This window comes from Apteryx mantelli, chromosome 6 (genome assembly GCF_036417845.1).
Source record: "Apteryx mantelli isolate bAptMan1 chromosome 6, bAptMan1.hap1, whole genome shotgun sequence".
NCBI classification, from domain to species: domain Eukaryota; kingdom Metazoa; phylum Chordata; class Aves; order Apterygiformes; family Apterygidae; genus Apteryx; species Apteryx mantelli.
The window spans coordinates 26,775,412-26,790,159 of record NC_089983.1 but is presented as its reverse complement, the minus strand read 5'-3'; the positions used below and the strand labels follow the sequence as shown (position 1 = coordinate 26,790,159).

Here is a 14,748-nt window from a genome sequence, read left to right as displayed (position 1 = left end):
CAGTCTCCAAGGTTAATCCTCTTCTCCATTGTCCCAAGTGTCATTTCTGTTCTGCTCCCTACAGCATTGTCTCTTTTGTGGGATTATGATCATTCCTATCCTCTTTAGAGAATTCACTGTGTTTTTACTTTTTAGTACAAACATGAAAAGTTTGCAAATCTTTACGGTAGCAGCGGTCAGAAATCAAAACTATATACTGGAACGTTTTGTTTGAAGGCCCTGAAAATTGCTTACTGAAATTCAGCTATTGGTGAATTCATACTGGTTCTGATATTTTCAGTCACTGAGCATTTTCCTTGACACCATGGCACCTACCATGCCCAGCCTTCTCAGGGTACAGAGCAGGAGAAAATGGATTATGCCCTCAATAATAAAAGGCGAGTCATTCGACTGGTTCTGCAGTGGGCTGCTTTATATGGAGATTTACTACATGAAGATGAAGCAGCAATGGCCTTCTTGGAGGTATGAAGGAGTCATTGTATTATTGTACCGAAAAGTGTCTAGCATGGAAGATGAGCTGAAAACCTGTTCTCATTCTCTGAATTCTGTTACGAAGTAAAGAAAAGTGGGTCATTTCAGAGTGCAAACTCATAATTGTGTTTTCCTGGTTTTAGCTGCAGGCAGCATACTCACTACAACAGTGGTTGAACTGTTATCAACCTCTGGACCTCTGAAAATACCTTCTAGAGTTGCAGACCCCTTTCAGAGTACCACGTGGGTTGATTGCTCTATAGCAATATATGAAGTTGCTTTTCTCAGTTGCTTTTTGCAAATAGTTCAAAGGCCCCCCAGGCTGAACTAAGGTGGTGTTTATGTCTGCCTGAGGTGTGCCAAGAAGGAGCTGGAGGATTGTCCCTGTACAAATCCAAAAATCATTTCCATTCGAATGGAAGCTGTGCTGCAGCTGTTGGAACTTAAGATCTTTGCCTTCAGTACTCTCCTGATCCCTTAAAACAGCCTAATTACTCAGGTATTAGTTACTATTAAGAGTGTAATGTCTTTGCGGTAGGTGACAAGTCTTTGTATTTCTAAGATACTTTGTCAATGTCATAAAAATCATGATTGCCATTATGATTATCTAGTAAGTATGTGGACCACAATCACATATGTTATTGACTATGCAAACGCAGAGCAGAAGTCCCAAATAGTTTAAAAATGAATCTAAGACAAGAGTTAACAGAGGGGCCTTAAGTATGACAGACAGGTTTATCATACAACAAGCCCACATGGGCAAGCTTTTCATAAGAGACAAGCTTTGAAGACAGAGATAGTCTTTTATTAGACCAGCCGTTACACTTTAAAAAAATTGCTAACTGCAAGCACATAAATCCTTCTTTGGGTCAATTTTATGTAGGTGTGACAGAAAGAGTTTTGAGTAGGGTTTGAAGGGGTATAATGATGTAACTTGCTTGGAAATTTAACAAGTGATCTGTGGCAGCTGATCTCCTGGAGTGGATTGGAGTAGTGAGAATCAACAGCTCGGTTGCAAGTGATCCGCTAAAAAGGGTGTAAAAAGACTGTGAAAGGCCTTCTGAGTGAAGGGACATCTGTGAGGAGTGGTAGAGAAGAGGGTGAAGATGACGGATGCAGAAAAGGGAAATGTACTGAATCGTTGGCGTAAGGAAATTATCTTTGTAGCATCATTCCAAATACATATGAATGAGGAAGACTGCAGTGTCCACGCCTCAGAGAAAGGAGTTTATGTGAGTGAGCTGCAAGGCAGTGACAGGCTCAACCTGAGTCTTAGCTCTGCAGGTAGATTACAAAGGCTATGTTTTAGAGATCTTATGTGGAAAGGGTCTGCAAAACTTAGATATGACCTAAATGTGAGGACCTAGAAGAGGTTCAAGTCAAAGATGATAGAAGATTACAGGCCTGAACAACAGGTTATATTTCCATAATGTCCAAAAAGTTAGGTAGCAGCATGGCTTGGTAGGCATTGCTTAAGAGCATTTACTAGCCGTTTGGAGTTTTGGCTAGCATTTAAATACATCTAGAGAGATGTCCAAGAAATTTTGTTCTGAACAGAGGGAGACAGGACTAGAATAAAATGGTAAAGATGTTGGTTGCCACTATGAAAATGGTAGTTTCATCTGCACAGACAAGCAATTAATCAGTGATAAAGTGCAAGAAAGGGAGAAGAAAAGTAAATCTTAGATGGAGATAATACCTCACATACCTCAGTGAGAAAAAAGGAATACAAGGGATGAAAGCCAGACTGGAAAAGAGCAAGAATGGTTCTGGAGGAGAGGAACTCAAAGCTTTGATTGAAAACCGTATGTTAAGAGAAATTGGAGATGAGATAGGAAATAGGCTGATACTAGAAAGCATGGTCAAAGTTGGATTTTTTTTTTAAAGAAAGTAAAGAACAATGCAATTATTTTCATGGTTAACTCTAGCAATAGTGATAACAGAAAGTGGTTTTAAACAAAATTACTTGACTCCAACAGCAGTCATGCCAGATTATTTGTGAGTTCTGTAGTCTTTCTCCTTGATAATCTGAAAATGCAGTGTTTGCACAGTCGGTAAGCAGTTTTTTCAAAAAGGTATAAACAACTCGAAAAATCTTATAATGCTGCCCCCCTCCCCATTTAAGCCTTTCACATTCCAATTTCTAGCTGCTGCCTATGTGTGTACATTTATTCACATTACACTTGGCAGTAAGCTAAGAAAGCACTTTTGTCTCCCACCTCTCATCATGCTTCCCTTCTGCATATGTGACTCTTGCTTTAAATCAGCTGAAGATAAGCAAGTAGAAGTAATATGGGGTTGGGCCCAACATATGTTCCCCTGTTCAGATTATCATTCGTTATAATCATTAAACTATCAGATGTTTCCTCATAGTCCTCTATCCTGTGTACTGTTCATTTACCCCTATAGTTATTTAAAGACTATTCTGTGTCATTTACAGGAATTTTATGTGTCTGTATCAGATGATACAAGAATGATTGCAGCACTAAAGGAGCAACTTCTAGAGCTAGAGAAAATTGTAAAGCAAGTGTAAGCAGTTTTTACTTCTTCCCCCCCCCCCTTTTTCTCAGTAAATAGATGAAGAAAAATTGTTGCTTACATCTACTAAAAATTAATTCTGTGAATGGTGTTCAGTCACACAAGACAATGTTAGCATGCATGCTTGTTTGGATGTGTGTCTGTGACCCTCTCTTTCAACATCATTCTTGCAAATGCCAAACTCTCTCGTAAAAGGATTTACAGAAGGAATAAGAAATTATGTACACATGTATGTATTGAACCAAACTGGCTGCTTGTTTCATGCTTGCATTGATTTTGTATACTATTTTCCCTGCCTTGATCATAAATTAACTATGGTATTATCTAATCTTCTTTTAATATAAGCAAACATGAATACATTGATATTGTAGTTTGACAGGAGGTTTCTGTTCTTTAGGTGATTTTGTAGATAAAATCTTCCAGGTAATATTTAGTAATATATTTTATATTTTATCTTTTTATAGTTCAGAAGAACCTAAAGCACCTCAAAAGAAGGTAAGATAACTTTATTTGTCCATTTTCTAAAATAAAAGCTTTAGCACAGCAAATCTGTAAGCATAGTAATCTTGGATATATTAAAGCAAACACTGAAAAATATTTTTTAACATTACAGTGTCAAACTCTGCATTGCAACCCTCTTTCCTGCCATTGATACAGGATTTATTGCAATTCAGGTCTACCCCATAATGTTTCTTCTTGCATTAACATGAATCGTGATGATTAATTTTGCAGCATAAAGTTCTTCTGCAGCTGTTTAACACAAGTGATGACAGAGCACAGAAACGCCAGCCTATCCGGGGCAGCGATGAAGGTGAGTTCCTATTTGCAAAGTTTTCTCAAGCCACTGGGATTTGCAGTAAATTTGCCACTCTGCAAGAAAAAGGTCTAAAAATAAACAAAAGTACCTACAGTTTACAAGCCTTGCCTGAAGCAAACTGTTTGCTTTTGCTTACCCAACATTCTCCTTCATCATTGATTTGAAACACTCCTGGTCATTTCCATCAGTTATTTTTGCTATAAAACACTGTGCTTCCTCAGAGGAAAAAGTAAAAACCTTTAAAATAGGCAATGAACAAAACAAGCAAGAACCAGCATAGGCAGTGTCTGTTCAGGTGCAGTGCAATGAATATTTGGTGCTGAAGATCATATCTGAGCCTCCTTCTCTCCTCCATGGTTTTGAGCTAGGGCATACAGCTGTTTCACCAGAAATGCTCCTTTGCAAGATACGAGTGGAGCAGATAATCATGCCCTGGATCTCTGCCCTGTGGCACACAGCCTAGCAAGCACAATCTGCTGGTTTGCCCTGTTGCTATTGTTGGACTCCTGTGAAGAGATCAAGGTAAAATTTACAGCAGAGCCTCAGACTATCATTTTCAGTTGTACTAGCTTTTCACACTGTCCTTTACTTCAGGCAGGAAAAAGCACTGCTTTGTCAACACAGTCCTGAGCCCTGGTGATGAGATCTGTTCTTTATAAACAAAAATACCTACGCATTAAAACTCATAAATCTGGGTATTTCTTTGCAACTGCTGGGGCCAATCTCTTAATGGTTGTTTTGGTGCTTCTTCATCACAGAAAAATAGCCTCTGCTTCAAGGTGTTTGATATTAAAGGGCAGCTCTTGCTAGTGAACTTTGTTAAAAATAAGGGAACAAAATGCAAGGTAATATATCTGAAAAGGCTGGTGGTATGAAGCGAACCACGGAGAGAGCCATTTCAGAAGCTGGAGGTAACCGCATATGAACAGCAGACCTCCTACCATGGATGCAGCTCCCACTGTCCATACCAGTGTTTCTCCTAGGTCTCCAAAGAGCAAAACAGTTGCTACTGCCGTGGGAGTACTTTATCTCATGTCTGCATGGGCATGCAAGGACTGCACTTTTCATATGGCTGCACCTTTCGTGTTCTTAAGGCAGGCAGCAAGCTGAACACAGAAAACACGTAGATAGCTATAGCTCCAGGGGCTGTTTGGCTTGGCTTGACAGCTGAGCCGAAGGAGTATTTTGCTAACTTCTTTTGTCTTAAATTCATGACACTTTGGACTGCCCTGCTTTCTGCAGGCTAATGTACTATCATATCGATCTCTAGGCAACCAGAGACCTGGGTTCACATATTGCTCTAAGAGACAATTTGTACTGTACACTCAAGTGTATTCTTGTTGACAGGGTCTTTTCCTTCATTGTCTACATTCTTGATTCAGCAATTATATACTTGCTTATGAAAAACAGGTTGCAAACCAATTTAATTTAAATTCTGATTGTGACCAGAATTCTGTTGTCGTATCTATTTTGTAAATACAAAAAATATTTTCCTGTACTTAAGAGAGTTTGCAGCCAGTTTTCCTGATTCTTGAAAAGAAATATTTATTTAAACTATCATGATGTCTGGGATATAACAAAACAACAGAGGAAATTGGCATTCATAAATAATGTAGCAATACTGAAATACTGATACTTCCTAGTTTAATAAAAGCTCTACCAAATCTAGAGACTTACATAAGAGAAATTATAGAACATCTGAGGAACTGGGAGCTATCAAATAAAACTGTAGTGATTTATTGTTGCTGTATTTTTTTTCATTTGTGAGCAGTGGTTACTGCAGCGAAAGTAGTTTGTACAGTAAGCTCTATCTGATTGTGCTGTGTATGCCACATAAAACAATTTTTTTCTCTTTAGTTCTGTTTAAGGTGTACTGCATAGACCAAACCTATACAACTATCCGGGTGCCAGTGTCTTCCTCTGTGAAAGAAGTGATCGGCGCAGTAGCAGATAAGCTGGGTTCTGGAGAAGGCCTCACCTTAGTAAAGATGAGTTCAGGAGGAGGTACTGTATTTGCATCATCTTAAACACTTCTCATTTACAGTGAAGCAGAAGGTTAGGAGGGAGTGAAAAGCAATACTGATTTACTTACGGCTTTTCTAGCTATGTACATATTCAGCTAGTACATAGCTTCTCTCTTAGAGGCACGTCCTTTCCCCCAGTACAGGCACACATCGGCACTCACATGGGAGATAGGGAAAATGGAGAAGCCTGTGTATCTGCATGTTGCAGAGCAGAGCTACCCCAAGTTCCCTTCACTGTAAGACTTGTAAGAGCTTTTTAACAACAGAAATGTGAGGTAAGCATAGGTAATGTCAGGTTAGATATATGAATCAGCAACAGCAGAAAATGCTGCAATGCTGGCATTCCAGTAGTGGTCACTGAATACCCTTCTGGCAGCTCTGTCGCAGTAAACCACCACTGAGCATCCCAGTGCCAAGTCTTATACTGACTTAGTGTTGGCAAAGGGTCAGGTATAGGCTGTGGTAATGGGAGAGTAACTGCAATGTGGATTCTGCTGGAGAAGTGGTGTTGCCAGAGTGCTCTCTGCTTGCGTATGACCATGTGGGCACACACAGAGCTAATGTGAGCTGTGTTGGAAGGCATTTCTGCAGACAGTGATGCTTGCCAAAAACAGCTCGCTCCCTGAGGACTGACACCAGGCAGCTCTACTTCTTGCAATTGCAGCGATTTTTTGTTGCCAGCCAGCCCATGCTGGAAGAGACTGTTTCATAACTTACTTCATAATCTTTTCTTTACCTGTGATGTGCTGCTCTTTTTTTAGGACTTCTGTAATGACATTTGAATGCAATTTCATTTCAGCATCTCCTTAGGTAGTTAATGTCATCCAAGACAATTTTCTAGTAAGAAAAGCTCTCCAAGCTCAGTGAAGAATGACAGGAATCCCTGACTATGGTTGAACTGTTGCAGATAGTTTCTAGAGAGGGTGGCACAGGCTCCTTGGCTTGCCTGTATGGTTTGGGTCTGGGATTCCAGTTCTGTATGCAGTTCTGTAGGAGATTGGCTTGGTCTGAGCCTGTTGTCACATTTCTTCAGTAAAGAAGACCTTGTTGTCATCTACTTGTATCTTGGACATTGTTTTACTGTGCAAAAGTTATAGCCAGAATGCTGATCTGTGCAGCTGTTGGGTCAATCCTGCTGTAAATTCTACATACGTTTAATAAACAAGCTTTTGTTTCGTACTTACAGAAAAGGTCGTGCTCAAACCTCATGATGTTTCAGTGTTTACAACTCTCAGTGTTAATGGACGGCTCTTTGCCTGCCCACGTGATCAGTTTGATTCACTGGTATGTATGTATATGGTTCTCAGAAAATTTCTGCAAGCCAAAGAACCTCTTTGTAACTTAACTTTTCGGTATATTTGAACACTAATAGCTCAAATGTTTCTTGGCCTTTTTTGCCTTATCGATGTTTTAGCTAAAAACTAGTGGAAACATTCACAACAAAGGGCCTGTAACAGTGCTATGGGACAAGCCCTGAAATTAAAAACAGGATAATGTCGTAATTTCCTAAACTAGAGCAGAAGTCCATCCAGTATTCTCTGTGGCACTGTGCATGTAGGAAGAGCTAAATATTACCACCAGGCCATGCAGTGAAGTTCTGATTACAGAATTACCTCCCATGGCCACAGGAATATATTCTAGGAGACAGATGTTACCAATTAAAGTGTTCTGGAGACTTGATTCCAACAGTAAATTCCTTAAAATCTTTTCTTCCTGAGCCCCCACAAAATACTATGTCAAAATCTCAGATGATTCTAACTAGAATCACAGAAAATATTCCAGCTAGAAAGTCTGATTTTCCTTAAGAAAAATTGTTCATAAGTACTTACAGTTTATACAGTAATTCTAACAATCTCCATGGGGTCTGCTTTTATAGAGTTTGATTTGACTGTACTTTTTGTTCCTTTTATTTCATTAAAAACAAGTGTCATTGCCAAGTCTTGTCAGCATGAACTCTATTACTCCTAGCCCTGTTTCAGCCTCCTGTATGCTTTTAACAAGCCACTTAGTACGTATGCCTGATTTCTTTTACAGATATGGTAAAATCTGTGCTTTGCTGCTGCTTTCAATTTAGTAGCCAGGGAATGCAAGTACAGCATACTGTAGTTCCATGCAGAGATATCTCTTGTTCAGTTTATTAAATTCTTGTGCTCCCTTAGGGTTAATTAATCCTGCCTAGCAGATACCCTCATGGGGCATGCTACTCTAAAGCAGTGGTGTTGCATCAGTGCAGCTACTTTGGGCGCTGTTACAGGGCTCTGCATTGTCTGTGCAGACATAGCTTTGGCAGCAAGCTGTCGTGGCTTTGGGTGCCTTTTCCACTGTGCTGCCTATTTACTACGGATCAAGTATTCCAAATGCTACAAGGAGCTCTAAGATACAGGGCTGTGATGTGCTAATTTTCAGCAACTGAACTGACTTCAGTAGGAGTTAGGGATGAACACTCAGCACCTTGAAGGGGTTTTCAGCACTGCACAGCAGAATGCACTCCCTCATCAGTTACAGTTTTTTCAAAAAGGTATAAACAACTCGAAAAATCTTATAATGCTGCCCCCCTCCCCATTTAAGCCTTTCACATTCCAATTTCTAGCTGCTGCCTATGTGTGTACATTTATTCACATTACACTTGGCAATCCTCATGTGAAAATTGTTCTGGGTCAGAAGAATTTGCAAATATGCAATGAGTTTACATCTAAGTGCTTCTTTCCTAGCTTTGGAAAATATGTGTTTGTTATGGTAACAGTTATGTTGTGTTTGTTTCCAAATAGGGGGAAAAAAACACTGTTTCAGTTTGTGGAAAAGTCTCTTTCCACAAATTTCCACAAATTAGGATTTTCTAAACACAAATGACTGCTATACTCTGTCTTAAACTAAACAAACTTTTGTGCTTGTGCAAATTGCAATACAGAGGAATCTGCAGACCATTTTAAGGTTGATGGCGGTTGTGATTTTTTAAAATAATACTGAGTTTAAATACGTATTTCAAATATTGTAGATGGAGCTTGTAAGATTCCTGTGCTTTACTGCAGATTATTTTTTAATTAGTTTGCGTTATATTGATATTTGCAATACAAGTCTTCCCTAGAGCACAAAGCAGGAACTCAAACAGAAATAAAGCTACTATATACTGTGTATTATTGAGAAAGTGATTTGATGATATATTAATCCAGTGAGTGCTTTTTATATTGGTAATAAAATGCTCCTTCATGAAAGGAGATTCATTCAGTAAGCTCATTTTTGATGCTGCAATGTGCAAATACAGTCTGTTAATCTTGCAGACTCTATTCAGTTTGTACTCAGAAAGGAGCCTGTTGACAATTACCTATTCTGTAATTATCTAGCAAAGAGCCGATGAGAAATTGAGCTAGAAACTTGTAAGTGAACTCTACTGCCCTCTCCTGGAAACAAAATAATTAAAACGTGGATTCACAGGAAGCTTTAATGATGCTTTCCCAAAGGGTATTTCAGTGTGCATTTGATTTTGCAAGAAGGTTGTTTGTTAGTATTTTATCAGGGCTGGTTCAAACACTTTGATCCGCATATATACTACAGACTACTCCAAATGCGGTTTAATCTCTAGCCACATTTTAAATCTCATTTTAATCTAAGATTTACTGGTGTGCAAAACTGTGAAGAACATCTTTTTTATTAGGTGGTATGAAAATGTCTTTCAAAAATGTTATAATGCTTGAATTATTTAAAGGATTTTTTCTTCATAAGACTATGCATATAATTTCCATTAGCATAACTGGGAGTTTTGTAATCACAAATGGCTGATAGTGCATCCATGTACTGAGAAAGAGAAAGTAAGAGGCATACTTTATAAATGATCAGAAGATCTTGCAATCACTGCAGATTTCTAAAGTATGGTAAATGTAATAATTCTCATCATTAGAATCAGTTACTTGCAAAAATATTTGGCTTGTGCTTTGTGGCCTAGATTTTTGTGTATGTAGAAAAGGGAATTGATAACAAAGGTTTTGTGGACCAACCTATGCTCCTAAAAAAATAGATATGCTTTAGGGAGCACTAACCATATCGAAGTATTTATTTTTGGCTTCAAATTTTAGAACAATGCTAAAAATAGCAGAGAACAGTCTGTTATATTTTCCTCACAGTGCTTCTGAGTAGCTTTCAGAATTTCCCTAACCACCCTGTGCATAGTGGATATTGATTTTGTGCAGGGCTTCTCATTTCCTAAAGCCAGCCTGCAGTTAAAAACAAATTCCAGTTTTACTATTATAAACAGACTTAGAGAAGCGGTCACATTGTAAAAATTCGAAGCATAATGGAAGAAATGCTCCTAGTATGTAATTTAGCATTTCTAAAATATTTTTGCACCATTTTTCCATTTGTAGGCACCATTACCAGAACAAGAGGGACCATCTGCTGGTACAGTAGGAACATTTGAACTGATGAGCTCAAAAGATTTAGCATATCAGATGACAATTTATGACTGGGAGTTCTTCAACTGTGTCCATGAGGTATGAGGATCTATTCTGCACATTAGAATCTGTTAAAAAATGTTTAATTGTATATTTTAGGTATGTACATTGTTTGCAAAACTTTTTCTGAGCTTGATTTTCAAAAATACTACAATAAAGGCACGCAGAAGTTTTGAAAGTGTGAGGCATTCTTACTTCTACAGGCAAAGTGCAAAAATGAAGTTAAACCTCTCCTGAACACATGCTGCTTATTGAATTACTTTAATATGTCTTATTCAAGGTATTAAGCTATTAACGCATGGTCTATAGTTATACTTTTATCATCCCTCACCAGTTGTCTGTTGGCCTTGCAACCTGAATCCTTGTCATCTGTACAACAACACATACAAAGTGCAGAGCAAGTTTCAGGCATGTGTAGGCAGTAGATACTTAGCTGCTCATTCTTCTTAGCCCCTTTTTCCTGTCCAAAAAGGAGATTTCTAAAGCAATCCAAAACTGTTTTCTTCTTCCTAGCTGGAACTGATCTATCACACTTTTGGAAGACATAATTTTAAAAAGACCACAGCAAATCTGGACTTGTTTTTGAGAAGATTTAATGAAATTCAGTTCTGGGTGGTCACTGAGATTTGTCTTTGCTCTCAACTCAGCAAGCGTGTTCAGCTGTTAAAGAAGTACATTAAGATAGCAGCCCAGTAAGTATACATTCATCTATGATCTGGAAATAATGTGCACAATTGTAAATTTGTTGTTACCTGCCCTCCTTTATTTTCAGATAGCTACATACATTAGAGGTTAAAATATTCTCTGTTAGGTAATTTTCTCCATTTCCTTAGAGCGCAAAATAGCTCCCTGTTAATTCTTCTTTCCTGTTCTACTCCTCCATTGATCCTTGATCTCTGAGCTCTTAGGGCCATGTTTTCACATAAAATTTGTGAGTAAATATCTTTCAGTTCATTAGGAGAATCCTTCATGTACCATTACATGCATTAGCAAATACTAATATGTGAATTAGTAAATATTAACAAAACCAAGCCTTAACTCCCCCTAGAACAGAAGTGTTTCTGGTGCTGTTCAAGGCAACCTTTCTCACATTAGCCCCAAACAGTGGGAAAATGGAGTGGGAGAGCAACAGAGATGAAGCACAGAGATGACGAGGCTTATGTTTCCTTTGGTCTGCTTGTGTTTTTTTCTATTACTTTTGTTTAAAAATGGAACAATATGGATGTCCTGTTGTTTGTCGCTAACTGCTGGGCCTGGAGTTGGATAGCAGGCAATTATTGCTCTCTTCTATTCTTTTATTCATATTAAACCTTAAGCTCTTTGGAGCCTTCAGGCTAAGGACTTGGGCCACGATTCCTTACCGTTGCAGTCAAGGGAAGGACGTGACTGACTTCAGAGGGAGCAGAGGCATGCCCTTACGCTGCATAGCTACCATTTTTTTTAATCACTGTTACCTTCTTCCTTCCTTTCCAGTTCTTCATGTATTTATTACATTCATCACCTGTCCCTCCTTGTCTGGACAAACAGTTCACTTAAGTGTACAGCGAGGAACTGCCTTTTTAAGCGCTTGTCTAGGACTTTGGGCATGGTTACTGCCGGCCTTTAGGCAGTCTTACAGCACAAAGCAGTTATAACTTGCAATTAAAACACGGATGTTAACGTGTTTTGCATTGCTAAATGTAGCTGTGTGACGGAAGAGATTACCATTGCAACTGTGATGTCTCCCTCCTCCCAGTTCATAATTCCGCCCAGCTGAAGTCAGCGTTCGCAGAGACGCTGTGCATCAGCGCTGCCCCCTCCTCTGCGAAGGGCCCGCGGCTGCCGGCACCGAGGTTCCTCGACCAATTGCTTTGGGCCCTCCAGAGTCGAAGATATGCAAAATCTAGTAGCGGGTGTGCAGGATCAGGTTCATGTTCAGGACAGAGAACAGAATTTACCTCTTTGGTTTCCAAAACTGTATACACGCCGTATTGCCTGATCCCTGGGGTAGAGCGCCGCCGGGGAGCGAGGGGCCCGCCTGGCCTGGCGGGCTCTGCCCAGGAGAGGGCAGCGGCACCCACGCACGCACCGGTCCTCTCTCAGCTCCCAGGCATGACGGGGGAAATGCTTAAATGTGGTAAATTAAGATACAACAGGAATTTCTATAAGCACTTGAAATCAAGTATCTTAAAAACAACAGGTAAATATCTCCTTAATACACTGCGCGAGCCAGTGGGTTCCTCAGTGTCATGGGTTTAATCTTATGCTATTTCCAACAGCCTGACAACCTCCTGTTTACTTCCATGTTTCTGGTATCACCACAATGCTAAAAATAAATAGCTAAAAGTGGTTTGCTCTGCTGAGCCCTCTTTGTCTCCTAAATGCAGAGAAATCTGAAGCACAAGATTTTCCTAAGTGCAGGCTGAGCAGACAGGTTTAATCCCAGCCCTGCAAAGGCACCGCCAAGTTTTGCCAGGCTCCTGCCTTCGAGCAGAGCGCTGCCATGGTAACAGGTGCTATAGCGTGCAGTAAAACAAACACGAAGCGCACTCCAGCGAGAGGGAAAAAAAGCCAAGGAATGGGATCAAAAGATGTGGGCCCAGGCCTCGAAGCAGTATCTCTGAGTAAGTTTTGCTTGTGAAGATCCTTGAGACCTAATGAGAACTTTACCCTGCCCAGAAGTACTAGACTCATTAGGAAAGTGTTCGGGGAGAGCAGCTCAGTGCAGCACTGTTAATCCTAGGCATGACTGGTGGTAACGAGACGCCTTGCAGGTACCAGTTTTCAAAGATACCTGTTCCTGAGCCCCCGTCTCAACTGTGTGATTAGGAGCTCAGACGCCGTGGCGGGAGGCGCGCCGCTGTGTGTCTGCCCCTGAGCCTGCCCTGCGGTGTGCGCTCCCTGCCGGTGCAGGCGAGCCCAAGGCCACGGGCAGGCCAGTGCTGGGCGCGCGTGCTTTCGGTGCGAGGGCTGCGCTTGCCTCTGCAGCCGCTGCGGAAGGATGTGGAGGTTACCGGGTTCGTTTCTTTCCTCCAGCCGTGGCAGGATCAAACTTGAACCAAAGGGGAGGAGCTAACTGGATCTCCAGGAGCGAGCTCTGCCCATATTAATTGTATTAGAAAGGTCTTCTAGGATGTACTTGCACATACTCTTATGCAAACATGCTTTGTATATATTTCCTCTTTACAGATATACCCACAGGCTACTTAGAAGCCTTTCTTTGTATATTTCAGTACACTTAGACACTTTTACTCAGTTTTTGCAAATCATTTTCTGTATACATGCTTATATTATAATCCCAAGGAGCCACTACAACATTTAGGAGGGGTGTGTGCATACAGAGAAAATGTCAAGATGAATATGCCTGTGTAATTGTTTTTAACTGTGTAGTGTGTTTTTATAGGAGACGAGTATATGTGTATGTGTGCATTTACAAGTTCGTATTAAGAAGATTTTTCCAATAGTCAGTTTTGGGAGACTGAGGGATGTCTCCTCCTAACTCACTTGGGTGCTTTGGAGAACCCACTTCCTGACGTTATACAGGCAGAATATATGCAGCATGGCTAGCGGAGCCATGCAGCACTGTTTTTCATTACAGTGTCCCACTATTTATTCACTTGGGAACAGTAAGCTGTGTAGTGTTGAACCTGGCAAGAATGCCATGCATCTAGCCTGATTTTAACAGGGACTTAGTCAAATTGCCTTGACTTAAAAGGGTATTTGGCAAAACTTTTCCTTTTTAAAATGAAAGATAGCTTCAAATTACATATTGCAGGTACCTTGGTAGCTGCCTACTATATTTCAGCACTGCTGCTGTGTGGTACTAATTATTTTTACAGTGCCACAATATATGCTCCATGTCACAGCCTGCAGACAGATATCCCTTTCTGGATCTGGTTGTGCCTGGGGAAGAGGTTATGACTGACAGCCTATCCTGGTTGCTTTTCATCCCTGTCTCCCCTCAGATCCACTAACAAGGCATTCCCTGACCTGCTCTAATCAGAATAAGTTGGGGTAGCTTTAGCATTTTAGCTTATCTTCACTAGCATTGCTCACTGTCCCTGATCTGATGAGGGAGAATTTGTATGAGCAGCTCCACCAGAGGATCTGAGGGGGCAGCAGCCTCCAACAGACAGACCACCAGGTGAGGGGAGATTATTTTTTCCCAAGGAGAGTGTTCACACACTGCAGGCGCAAGTGAGGCCCTCATCTAAAGACTCACCCACTCAATACATAAAGTCTGTTAAAAAGGAAGAACAGAAAGAACAGAATAACGATAAGGAAATGTGGCAATTATGGAGTCAGGCAGTAACATATGGGATAATTACTAATTTTGTCTGGAGCTGAGGATAACTCAGGGAAGCTAGGAGCCTCAGTGTTGAATAAAAAAATCTACCCGAGAATCATAGTTTGACTCTTGTGAAAGTTTTTTTGGTAAACAGCAACAGAAGCAGAGTTTGAAGGTTCTGAAAAC

General features: G+C 40.3%; 1 protein-coding gene across 1 annotated transcript in view; it reads left to right on the top strand.

Annotated features, from left to right (window-relative positions):
- Nucleotides 1–14,748, top strand: part of LOC106499302 (rap guanine nucleotide exchange factor 4) — an 81,927-nt gene that overhangs the window by 52,277 nt on the left and 14,902 nt on the right. The window contains exons 13-20 of the mRNA XM_013960769.2: nt 312–462; nt 2,912–3,000; nt 3,474–3,504; nt 3,742–3,820; nt 5,684–5,830; nt 7,037–7,134; nt 10,209–10,334; nt 10,809–10,987. Of these exons, the coding sequence (XP_013816223.1) occupies nt 312–462; nt 2,912–3,000; nt 3,474–3,504; nt 3,742–3,820; nt 5,684–5,830; nt 7,037–7,134; nt 10,209–10,334; nt 10,809–10,987 (900 nt within the window). The remainder of the gene's footprint in view (nt 1–311; nt 463–2,911; nt 3,001–3,473; nt 3,505–3,741; nt 3,821–5,683; nt 5,831–7,036; nt 7,135–10,208; nt 10,335–10,808; nt 10,988–14,748) is intronic.